Source organism: Lissotriton helveticus, chromosome 12 (genome assembly GCF_964261635.1).
Source record: "Lissotriton helveticus chromosome 12, aLisHel1.1, whole genome shotgun sequence".
NCBI lineage: Eukaryota > Metazoa > Chordata > Amphibia > Caudata > Salamandridae > Lissotriton > Lissotriton helveticus.
The window spans coordinates 650,383,685-650,396,668 of NC_136073.1; the positions used below are offsets into that span (position 1 = coordinate 650,383,685).

Sequence of the window (12,984 nt, forward strand, 5' to 3'; positions counted from 1 at the left end):
GGATCAATATTTAGTGATCGCGTTCCAGACTCCTGTTCATTGCCTCTGGTTAAAAAGTCCTTCTTGGGAACTCCTGTGTCTGCTGGCACGAGTCTGTAATAAAATGTTTGCCTGCTTCTTGAGAGAATGTATGGGGGTATTGAAGGGAGGGGGGATGGAGAACATGGCTGCTTGTTTCAAACAGTCAAGGCAGGATCAACTTACTCCTAGGGACCTATGTTTAGGTCATTACTTGGTTCGAGAGAGCTCCAGGTGCTTGGACTCGTTAGGAGGGACTGTGGTGGGGGTGTCGGCTCACTGCACGTCTTCTTTGTCTCCTGCCAGGTGTGCGTCCTGTGTTCTCCATTGTCATGGAGTACTGTGAGAAGGGGACTCTGCGCAGTGTGCTGGAGAAGGAGGCGGAGCTGCCCTGGGATACTCGCAAGCGCATGGCTCTGGATGCTGCCCGCGCCCTCTACAGGTAGTACCCCCTGACGCCTTTACATGCCTCAGACACTCGTGGTCATTCTGCAGAAGAGATAAGGGGGTGGCAAGCAGAGGTACCTAGTCAAAGACTGGAATGCCCTGCCGTTGACACGATTTACAATGTCTCATTTCAGACTTATTTGGCCCCCTTTCTACCTAACCTAAGATCGGAACAACCTTAGGCAAGCAAAATACTTTCTCAAGCTAGCATACCTAGGTGTAAACAGAGTCACAAACATTTTACCAACAGCAAAGGAATCTCCAGGGTAGATGTGGCTTCTCAGCCTGAGCTGATGACCTTAGAACTGGGGAACCCGGATCAAGTCCTGAAGTCTGCTCAAGAGCCGGTGATTCTGGGCAAATCTTGCGTACAAAAAACAAGAATTTAACCTTGTGTAATGTATTCTGGTGCTCAAATATAGCGAGCGCTCTGTTGCCTTTGGGTGGGGTTTATGCTCTATAAACATTGGCTAGGATTTTAAGCATACAAACAGTTACACATGATGACTACCATCACATCTTGAGTGGTATTAATCATATGCATTTCACTACACTGCGAAGCGTTCCTTGCAAAAGCAGATTTGCAAGTCTTTTTGTGGTCTTGGCAGCTCATGTCATGAATACATAAAACAGTAGACTAAGAATAACTGTAAAGAGAAAGAAAGAGTGGGCTTTGCGTCATTCCCTTCAGCTACTTGCCCTCATGAATTTTTTGCGGTGTGCTTTTTTCATAGACTGTTCACCAAGCCCATCTTATTGTGAGGAACGTGACTTTGACCCATTACTGATCCCATAAGGTTTTTGGGATGTGCTTCAAGAAGTAGTTTTAAACATCTTCCTCACTCCACTTCACCCCTATCATTGTCTGTATTCACTGTCCTAGTCGCCCTCACCCCAGTCCACTATCATGTGCCATTCTCCCTCGGTCGCTGTCATCAGTTTGAGATGTTTCATATCACCCTACCCTGACTTGCCTTCCTTGCCTGGACCTTGATGGGCACTCTGCTTTCACACTCTGCCCAATAAACCTTCCGGAAACAGCTAAAGAGCTGTTCTAGACTAGAGGTATTTTTTACTACCAACAAGTGACTGACACTTCACACCAATATCAATGTGGCTTCTAGAACATATTGGTGACTATTAGAACATACTAGAGATGCTCCCATAGCCTTGATAATCTCTATCGCCATCATAATCCAGCGCTGCCATATTTATTTTGGATATAGAAGACAAACAACAAAATTAGACTTGGGAAAATGAATATGCAAATGTATGTTGAAGCCATGTCCTCTCTGTCACCAGCCCTACCGAAAGCAAGAGCCCAGTTGCATGTTTTGCCATTTGTTCCTTCCCTATTCAACAAAAGCAGGCATTCAAGGGCATTTGCTCTGTTCAAACATCTCTCGTATCTTGAGACGTTTGAACAGAGCAAATGTGATAAATGTAGGGTCTCTAATAAGTGCCTACGGTGCTGCAGCCTGCTCCTCAGTGTAAGGGCTTGTGTGTCTGACTTAAGAGCTCTCCAGTATCTTTGCACGGTACCATAGCAAGGTTACATTAAGGGCCTGCATCTGAAGCATGTGACCTCTAGTAGCAGTACAAGGTACTGCAGCCTACTGCAGAAAAGACTTGTGCCTGATTCAAGCAACCTCTAGAAACGACATCATTTACTGCAGCCTGCTACATAAACTGAACCCATCACTGGGCCTCACCTGGCGCCCGCACTGACTCTGCCTCCAGCTCTGATCCACACCGGTTCCCGGAACACCTCGCCAATGCCAACACCATTCTTGGTGCCCATGGAGATGCAGCCTTTGCTTGTCCCCCCGGAACCATTTAACATCCTGGTTCCTCAAGACAAACCCCATACTTTACAATCTTTATTTGGTAGGGATTCTGATGACAATTGGGATGAAATTGATGAGCGGTCCTAACTTCTTGACTCAACACACTTTGCCTGAGAGCTTGGTGGTGCAAGGTTCCACCTGCAAAACAGACCCAAATGCCTTCCCAAATACTCTGCCAGACAGTCAAAAAGAATGGAAACCTTTGTGAAGAGGATATTTTCTTCTACGAGCTTGGCCATTGACTGAGTGATTGCCACCTTCCACTGCAGCTCTCACTCTTACACTAACTGGAACACTGTGGCTCAGATCCTCCCCAGCATCCCTGATGACCGGCGTCCTGTCCTGAACAGCTATCAAGAGTGAATGTGATGCAGCTAAATTCACTGTCTCTTGCGACCTAGACTCCACAGATTCCATAGGTCGGTCTATTGCTTCCATGTGTAGCCATCTGTTGCCATACATAGATGAGATCCAGAGGGTTTCTACAGTGATTTCAGTTATCCCTCATGGACATGCCCTTCGAAGGGGCTATGCTTTTTGGGGATAAAGTGGATTCTGCTCTGCAAGACCTTTAAAGCTAGCAGGGACACAGCATGCTCCTTGGGCTTCTCTGCTCCACCGCACCCACCACATTAACCTGCTCAATCTTCCCATGGTTTTGGTTGGGGCATCACACACACAACCCTTCAGCCCCAGGGTTCCTCACCTTTTTCTGAACTCATGGCACCAACCGATCTCACGGTTAGGGACAATGCCCCATCAAGTCTTATTTCAGACCTCTTCCCTCATGAGAGCTTCCTCCGGAAAGAGAAATTCAAAATGTCTACCCTGACCCAGGATTTTCTGCCCTCGACTCTGAAGGCTGGATGGTAGCACTGGACCTGAAGGATGCCCATTTCCAAATACCTGTCCTGCCAACCTAGCAACACTACCTACGGTTCGTGGGTTGTATGATATTACAACGAACTCCGTTGTAACGCATGCCTTTACCACGCATGCGTTACAACGGAACACTATTGTCACGCTTTTCCTTCTCCACGTTTTTTCCGTGGTGACGTCATACGTTAAAAAAAAAACGGCCGTTTCCTTCCCCTGCGCCGCCGATTTCCTGCACATCTTCTTTACAGGTTAGTGTTTTTTTTTGGGGGGGGCTAGCCCCCCCAAACCCCCCCTTTTTTATTTGTAGCCTTTACCACACATGCCTTTACTACGTACTGCGTAGTAAAAGTATGCGTGGTAAAGGCTGTCGTTGTAACCACGCATGCGTTGTAATGCATGCGTGGTTATGGTTTTAGTTGAAACGGCCTCGTTGTAGTGGCCGTTTCCCCGGTTCGTGTTGGGAGAGGAGCCTTTTCAGTTTGCTGTGCTCTCCTTTGGTCTCACCAGTGTCCCTCAAGTGTTCACCGGTTTCGCCCTAAGTTGGCAGGGTATGCCCAGATGTGGGTCCCTTGCTCACTTTGCCACTGGATTCAAGCCAGCCTGGTTGATGAGGGGTGTTACTCCTAAACCGGTCCCAGGATGCCTGTTTCCTATCCAGGGAAGACCTAGCTTGGCAGTTCAGGCTGGACTGGTACCATGAGGCACAGGGTCAAGACTGATTTGCATTTGGCTGGGTCTGAACTGGGATGGCAAAGTGAGCTAAAGAACGATGATGTATTCAACCACGATCTGTGACGGGGGGTGAGTGTCTGAAAAGTTTCAGCACTCCGCCCATCATCTCCTTGTGTTTGCATATTATACTGCACTCATGCACAGCTCACACACCAATATACCATACACCCAAGGTATGTGCCTGCGGACTAAACTAAGTTTATACGTATATTATTCTGAATACAGATAGCATTGTCATAATATATACTCTGGGACAATTCTCTACAAGCTAGTACTGAATGTAATATGCTGAACAAGTGGGCATGTAAACATACCGCATGCTTACATAACCTGCCAAATATACACTGAGTATGCTTAGACAATAGTTTATAGTGAAAGCACGCCTGTTGCTTAGGCTCAGCAAAAATGTAGCACACAGAGCTAAATAAAAAAAGTATTTTTTTATTTGAACACGCGCACACAACTTGCATTCACAAACTGGTGTGCTGATCTGCCCACACAAAAAGCGCACATGGCATCCAAGGAGACTGATTATGTTTCTCAATGAAATCAGCTGAAGGTACCCGCACGATGAGTCTGGAGCACTAGAAATGTAAAGGAACTGTACATTCAAGAGAGACACGCTCCTGCCTCCTGTCCAGGAGTCAACAGTGAATGCTAATTATGAGGAACAAATACAAATATATTAAACAACACTTTCTAAGACTACAAATTAGCTAAAATTCCTGCCTGTGTCCAGAAAACCGACAATTACAATTCCAACATCATTGGGTCATCCACATTTCCAACAAAGAGGCCATATATTGAATGGGCAAGTAGCCTTGACCACAGCATTTTGGTGGGGAGTGAGTGTGGCTGACACCAGTGGCTGAAGTGAAATGTTGGGACTGGCAGCTGTTATAAGAAACTGATACTGATGCTAAGAACTTCAGACCCTTAAGGCCCCTAATTCCACATTTTTCAGCAAGAACAGATCCCATCTGTGAAGCCACGCAGTGATCAAGGTGCATCATCGCGCTGCTCGTGGATACAGCGCCTCTTGGAGCTTTTTCTACCTTCTCCTGCCAGACTCGGCACTTCGGGACCTCGCCGGACCCGCTGCGCGGGTCCCGCATCGTCCCCTGACACAGGCGTCAGCTGGAAGGATCATCAGGGGTGCTCTGTTGGTAACCGGCAGGGCTGCGAGCATTTGCAGGGACTCCAAGGACCAGGAGTCCCTGCGCGCCCTTGGGACCAGCTGGGCTGCTCTCCCTGCCGGCCCCGCCCACCCGCTAGACCATCTATTAGTGAGCTACTTAAAGAAGCCGTAAACCCCGCTACGCGGGAGCGCGCGGGAGGGCGCCGGGGGGGCGCCGGGAAAAGCCCGGGACCGTCTGTGGCCGTCCGTGGTCGGACAAGGTTGGGTTGGGCCTGGACCCCTGTTAAAAATTTCTTTAGACCTATCAATTTGCAAGGTGTAAAAAAAGGTATTTTGTATTAACTGCCTTCACAAGGGAGGGGGTCATACAGCATCAAAAGTATAGTGAAAACATTTATCTACTCATTTAATACCTAACCATGCCACTGAGATCAGGGAAAGAACGCTTAGTTCATATACAAACATCTAAGGGTGTAGTCTCGGGCCCACTGGACGCCTTTATCACCAGGGCCACTGGAATATTGGAAAAAGAAATAGAAATGGTGGAACAAAGGCTATCTCTTGATTTAGTCACTGGAAAGCGCTCTTCATTGGGTACCTTAGCTTTAGCCAAAAGCCCTGTCTCTCATGCAGCTTTTAATTGCATTTCTACCATTGAGACTGAGGCAATAGTCCATATGGATGGAGATGGGGTTAACCGTCATCCTTCCCCAAACTATCACGCCCAGATACCAAATGTTAATCAGCCAGGGGTCGGGGATGTAAGCCAAAATGCAGGGGATGATGAACACAGTTTGGTCAACTCACCCCAATCTTTTGATTCCATTCCACCTAATATGTTTGAGTTGACCAAAACAAGCCCAAAACCGATATCCCGGAAGCGAAAATACATCTCAAGTCCCCAGGGGGATAAAGATCTTAAACAGCCCAAATTGAACGACACCAGTAGTGTGAGTAATCCACCCCAACCACCCCAAGGTTTTCCAATTGTGTACTGTCCATCTTTAGCTCCCTCGGGGTCATCTAATCCCTGTCCTACATGCCTCAATAGTGACGATACTTTGTTGGTCAAAATCGAGGCTATGCTAAAGACCATTTTGCTCCCGGTCCTGGAACGAACAAGGTTGATGACCGCTAAAATCGACGCACTAGAAACAGTAGTAAACACTAATTTGGGCTTATTGAAAAACTTATCAACAACTAGCCCCGGGGTGGGGGCTCGTAAACCGAACCAGGGTCAAAAACAGTCAGCAGATAATTTCTCTGCGACCCAGGTAACCAAGCCGGCACCGCTAGGGTCAACTACCAATACTAACAAACCCATACTAGGGGAAAAGTCCAATGCCATTATAACCAATGCTAGTAGAGGTCTCCCAAATAATCCACCAAGGGAGATAAACCCAATCAAATCTAACTCAGCTAAAACGACCCAGTCACTTTTTAAAGGCATGGCAAAACATTCTAACACTACCCCAGTTCAACCACCCAGTAGGGGTACCACTAATCCCCAATCCCCTAGGACTCAGCCTGTGGGTAAACAAAAGTTGCGCCCCACTCCCCGAGTCAATCTACCCCCAGAAGCGTCCCAATATACCATAGTTTTAACTGGTGTACCTCCCCTACGGGATGGTATTAAGGAGACCCAAGGGGAATTGCGGAACAAAGTAATTTACTGGCTAAATAAAAATCGCCCCCTACCTCCATCATCCCCTACAGAAATCCTATATGTAAGGAGAGTAGACTGGGTGGGTAAGGGCACTAAAGACCTGGAAGGGGACTGTATCCTGATATCTTTCAAAGACCCCTGGGTGGTCAACCTAATACGACGAAAAGCAAGATTTGCCCGGCAGGGCGACGTCCAGACTTTGGACCTCGCTTATTTTTACCCTCATTCACATACTAACCATTCTATAGGCCCACACCAGTGGAGAGTCAGTGATGGGAGGTTTAGAGGGCCTAGAACACCCCACTTACAAGAGTACCCCCTACTTTTTAACCACTTTGGAGCACTGTCTGATTTGGAGCTGGTAGATTGACTGTGTTCTCCAACCACACTCATTAACTCTACCACTGACACCGGGGAAGAAGTACATACTCCCTTTAAACGTGCGACACTTGTGTTGGGTAATCAGCTCATGCCACTTAAAAAGGTAAAAACGAGGGTCCTGGCTGAGGGGGAAAGTGTGCAAAAAATCTGTATAGAAGAAAAAGGGGTCAGAAATATGCCCAAAAGTACCATCCGCACCTTCCCCCCCTCCCCGGTCCATTTAGGTAATAATCACGCTGAACCCACCACAGCAACCTTTAATATTGTGTCTTGGAATGTCGCTGGAGTGAAGGCTCATATAGACTCTGAGGATTGGCTGGAGTTTATCGATAAATATGACGCAGTACTATTGCAAGAAACCTGGGCAACTGCACATACACATAGAGCTGGTTTTATAAACTTTTTCAAACCCGCAACTAAGAGTAACAAAGGGCGTGCTTCAGGGGGTTTGATAACATGGGTCAAACAGGACTGGGGATACACAACCACCGAACTTTATGTCGATCAACCCGACATCTTGGCAATTGGGCTGAGCAAGGAAGGTGGTCAGGACATGCTCATTATTAACATCTACTCCCGTGGTCTCCCTGGTGGTCGTTGCCCGCCGATGGTGGGTGTTCTGGACAATCTTTTGGCAGGGTGGAACAAAGGAACACTGATCCTCCTAGCCGGCGACTTAAACTGCACCATTGAGCCGCTCTATTCAGCAGGGGACAGCTGGGGGCATGAAGAGGATGCTACTTGGAATATACCGGATTGAATGATCAGCAATCCGGTCAAAGCAACGGAGGCTGCCCTGAATTGGACTGCTTTTTGTCTCACCTGGGGTTTTAGGGCTGCAAACGGCCGTACTCCATCCGACCTTGGCGCCAATTTTACTTTTGACAATGGCATGAGGAAAAGTCGCATAGACTATATCTTTTTAAAAATGGAATTCTGGAGTCTGTTGGTTGATATGGAAATTGTCCCCCGTCCAGAAAGCGACCATAATCCCTTGTCTTTGAAACTAAAGGTGCATGGTGCGGTAAGACTGGAAGCTCCAGACCATAAGGGGCTTGGGGTTGTAACCATATCAAACGATCGAAGGAGACTGAAGTGGTCCAACATATCAGGTGACGAAACCATACAGACCAACATAGAAAAAGTGGTGATGCTCGCATCAGATAAAATGATGCCAAAGGACATAAGGTGGGGTACCTCAGAACCTAACAAAATTATGGACGTACATGATCAATGTTTTTCTGAACTTAAGCTACTTATCTCCAAACCATGTCAGAGGGGTGTTGGGCGACCGCCTGCCACCCGGGCCAAGTGGTATAACAAAGATTGTAGGGAGGCTCACCGCAACCTAGTCGAAAGAGTTAAATCTAGAAATAAGTTTGATGTTAAGGAGGCTAGGAAACGGTACAAAAGAGTACAGTGGGAAGCAAAGAGGGCGTGGGAGGATGATTATTGGGCTGATCTTTTGGAGGCCACCAAGTCAAACAACCAGACTAAATTTTGGGACATAGTAAAATGGGGGAAGGATGGTGATTCCCGTATTCCAACTAACCATGTGTCCCCAGAAGCCTGGATAACCCATTACTCCACTCAATTTAGCTCAGAAGGCATTGACCCTCCCCCTATTTTGAATAAGTTGTATGTAATGACCCTCTGCGAACCAACTCTGATCTTCTCCAATATCGAGACAGAATTAGCCCTTGGTTTAACTCAGCGGGGGAAAGCTCCTGGTTTGGACCAAATACCAGCCGACCTGTTTAAATCAAACACTGCTCTTTGGGTACCATATATAACAAACATTGCTAATACTATAGCAAAGGGGGCTTGTATTCCCAAAACATGGAAGGGGGCCGAGATTCTTCCTATATATAAAAAAGGAGACAGATCTAATCCGGGCAATTATCGCCCGATTAGCTTAATCGACTGCCTCCAAAAAGTCATTGCCCGTATGATCTTGGCCAGAGTGCAGGGGTGGATGGACACCGAAAACATACTATCTCCCATGCAGGCGGGCTTTAGAACTGGTACGAGCACCACTGATCAGGTGCTCCGATTCTGTATGATCTTCTGGAAGGTGGTCTTGCTAGGCGGTGGTACCATCTTTGCCGCATTTATAGATCTGAAGTCAGCCTTCGATCTGGTACCCAGGGGTAAATTGAGGCAGGTACTGAGGGAATTGGGAATGCCTGGAGCACTACTGGAGCTGATTATTAGATTGCACGAAGAGAACTATGCTAGGGTAAGGTGGGGAGCACAGGGACAACATACGGATTCCTTCCCTGTAACCCGAGGAGTTCGTCAGGGGTGCGTCCTCGCGCCCACTCTCTTCCTGCTTTTTATAGATCAAGTTGTAAAATTCTTCTCGGCCACCCATACTGATGCCCCGACCTTGGCAGGGACCAAATTCCCCATGCTTATTTTCGCCGACGACACCCTACTCCTATCCAAGACCCGGGCAGGCCTACAGCGGGCCCTGAACCGTTTTGAGGAGTTTTGTGCGAAAAATGACCTCCAGGTAAATGTGGGTAAAACCAAGTTCATGGTTTTAACCAGGAACAACATCATACGCAGTAACGTTCAAATGAGCGGGGTCAACCTGGAACAAGTTGAAACTATGACTTATTTGGGGGTCACTTTGGACCGCCGTCTGTCGTGGAAAGATCAAACCGCGACGCAGCACTTAAAATTTGCCCAATTGACTGGCTGTCTTCTGCGCGAGCAGAAGAAATCTATTACTAAACGGGTCATCCCCGCCCTGAGAATTTATGACACCAAAATAAATGCTGCCATACTCTATGGGGCTGAGCTATGGGGATATATGGACCTCTCCAGTCTTTATAAAATCCAGTGCACATTTTTACGGAATTTGGTAGGGTTACCACAGTCTTCCCCATCGATACCCCTTTGTCATGATATGGGTTGCCAACCAATCACAGACATGGCGAGATTCCGAGTAGTGGCTACTTGGAGGCGCTTATGGACCTGCCCGGATCTCACATTATTTGCTAAGGAGTTAGCAGAGGTGAGGTCCATGGGGGGCTCAGAACGAATCCCTTGGCTTCGTTCGGTGAAAAAGAGCCTGCACGACATGGGTCTCAAACATCTGTGGGTCTCCCCAAGCACCAACACTTTTCCATCAAAAAAAGAATTCAAAGAACTATTTTGGGCTTCAACCCGCCATTCTTTGGTAACTGTTTCCAGCTCTGGTAACCTCACGGGACGATTCTTAAGCTTTAAGCTAGACCCCTCCCGTGAGTCTTACTGGGACATCATCACCAGACCACTGGACAAGAAACTTTATCATCAGTTTCGCGTGGGTGCCTTACCTTTGAATTCATTTACTTCATCCTGGGGCAAAACCTCCTCTAGTTTCTGTAGCTGGTGCCCAGACCAAAAAGAAACAGAAGGTCATCTATTGTTTGCCTGTCCGCAGTATTCTGAGCCCCGTTCCACATGGCTAAAACCCCTGTTCAAATGTCTTTCCTGTAGAAGGTCTTCCGAGGCAATCTGGATGTTGAAAACTAACACCTCGGAAATTTTTGTGATATGCTTGGCCAAATTCTTAGGTTGGGCATGGGCAATTAGGGCTAGAAGGAATCCATCTTAATTGTACCATGCAAGATTTTACTAAGTTAAAAAATTCTTGCTAAACTTTGCTTTTTAGTCCCGTGTTTATATTTGTCTTGTATAACTAACAAAATGTAATAATCTGTCTTAGCTTTAAAATGTATAATATGCTCATTATGTTTTGTAATGTTTTTTATTTTTGTCTTTTATGATTTTATTATTGAAATAAAGACATTAAAAACCTGAAAACCTGATCAAGGTGCATAGGTTCAGAGGGCACACAACACACAGTAAAATATCATCACAGCAGTCTCTGTGGCAAATGTTTCAAGAACCTACATGCCATCACCAGCTTCCTTTAACTCCTTGTTGATTTATTAAAGAGTGCAATTTGAATTCACCCAGAAACTGCTTAAGTGCGGCAGCTTTAAGTCAGTCTACCTTGTAGGAAATTCCAAGACCAGTGCATTCTCCTCGCTCTGGTGCCAGCGACCTCTCCAGGACACACACCCTGTGACGACCAAGGTTCTTCCCAAACACTGCGAGTAATTATGCTCACTTAAGTTTTGTTTTAAAGCCTTTTTTTTACACAATAGTAGTTTGAGTACTCTTCCCTGAGGCAGACAACTAGCAGCTTACTACTTTGTTATATGTTATGTTATATAGAATTTGTTACGCGCATAATTACTCTTGAGTATCCTGGCGCGATGAGGTAGCAACCTGTGGCTAGAACAAGAATTAATAGGCCTGGTTAAAAAGGTGAGTTTCGAGAAGCTTCTTGAAATGCTGGAAATCCTGGGTGTGACGCAGCACGACAGGAAGGGCATTCCATAGGGAGGCTACTTTGACTGAAAGAGACTGGCCGCCCATCCTAGAGCGACGAAAGTGAGGGGTGGTCATCAGCCTATGGGAAGCAGATCGTAAAGATCTCCTGCGTGTATAGAAAGCCACCTTTTCCTTATGTAGGAGGGACCGGAGTCATGCAAGGCTCTGTGGGTTAGAATGAGGGCCTTGAACTGCACCCGCTGGGCCACGGGTAGCCAGTGAAGATCACGCAAGTGTGATCTAATACTTGATCGCTTAGAGATGTTGAATAAGAGTCTGGCTGCCGCGTTTTGGATAAATTGCAGTTTATTGACCAGAAATCCGGGTATGCCAAGAAAAAGCGCATTAGCATAATGCAGGCGGTATATGATAAGCGCCCGAGCCACCATTTCCTTGGCTGGTTGAGGGAGTAGAGGGAAAAATCTGCTTAAGGATTTAAGAGTACCAAAGCAGACACCCGTTAGTTTCTTAATGTGCTCCGAGAACCTGAGATCCTCCCCAAACCAGATTCCCAGGTTCTTAGCCGGACTGCCCTCAGAGAGTGGGCGGGGGAAATCAGAGGGCCACAAGGTTTCAGTAAAGGAAGGGGGAAACTGGCCGTATAGTAGGATCTCTGATTTCCCCTCGTTACATTTGAGTTTGACCCGTGCCAGCCATGTGAATACGGCAGCTAGGCAGCTTTGTGCCATTTTCGTACATAGAACAGGGCCGTTCCTGGTAAACAGAAGCCGAGTGTCAACGGCATGGGCCATAATTTTAGCACCCAGCTCTTCGGCCAGGGAGATCAGTGGAGTCAGATAGATGTTAAAAAGCAGCTGGCTCAAGGTCGAACCCTGAGGGACTTCAAGCAGCGTACCATTTATTTTATCCTTATTCTGCGTCTTGGATCTTCCCAATATTTAATTTATGTCCTGGGTCTCACTGACAATTTAAACAAGCATTGGCATAGCCAATAGGTCTTGCCTTTGGCTAAACACTTTTAAGGTCCCAAAGGCGAGATCTATTGGCTATGCCAATGCTATACCCATGACGCAGTTGAATATTTTATCAGAATAAAACAATACTGCTGAAAACTACATCAGCATCAAGTAGCATTAGAAAAAGCTATGCTTCTAAGGGCTTGCGTTCTGCTTTTTATGATGCCCTGCATTCCGGGCTAAGCAAACATCAGGACCTGTTCAGGAAACACTGCAATGTCGAGCATAGTGCTTCAGTTAACATCGTTTCGAAAAAGCAGAAAAAAACTGAACTCTAGTTAACAAATGGTGATGGCAAGATAAAAAAAACATGTGCTGAGACTCACCAAAAACTAAGCAATTTATACTTCGAGCATTTTCCTACAGCTTATAGTTCTAGTTTTAAAAAAAAACTTTATTTAGCATTTTAAGCAAAAACAAAGCAATGCACTGAGCCCAATGATATGGCGACTTGGTTAAACTTACATGAAAGTTCACAGTTGTCCTCTTAGCTGCACAATAGGTCAC

General features: G+C 46.5%; 1 protein-coding gene across 2 annotated transcripts in view; it reads left to right on the forward strand.

The window, feature by feature from the left end:
• MLKL (mixed lineage kinase domain like pseudokinase) overlaps positions 1 to 12,984 on the forward strand; it is an 888,605-nt gene that overhangs the window by 529,101 nt on the left and 346,520 nt on the right. For both annotated transcript variants that reach the window (XM_078670353.1, XM_078670354.1), the window contains exon 6: positions 325 to 460. In XM_078670353.1, coding sequence (XP_078526479.1) covers positions 325 to 460 — 136 coding nt within the window. The remainder of the gene's footprint in view (positions 1 to 324; positions 461 to 12,984) is intronic.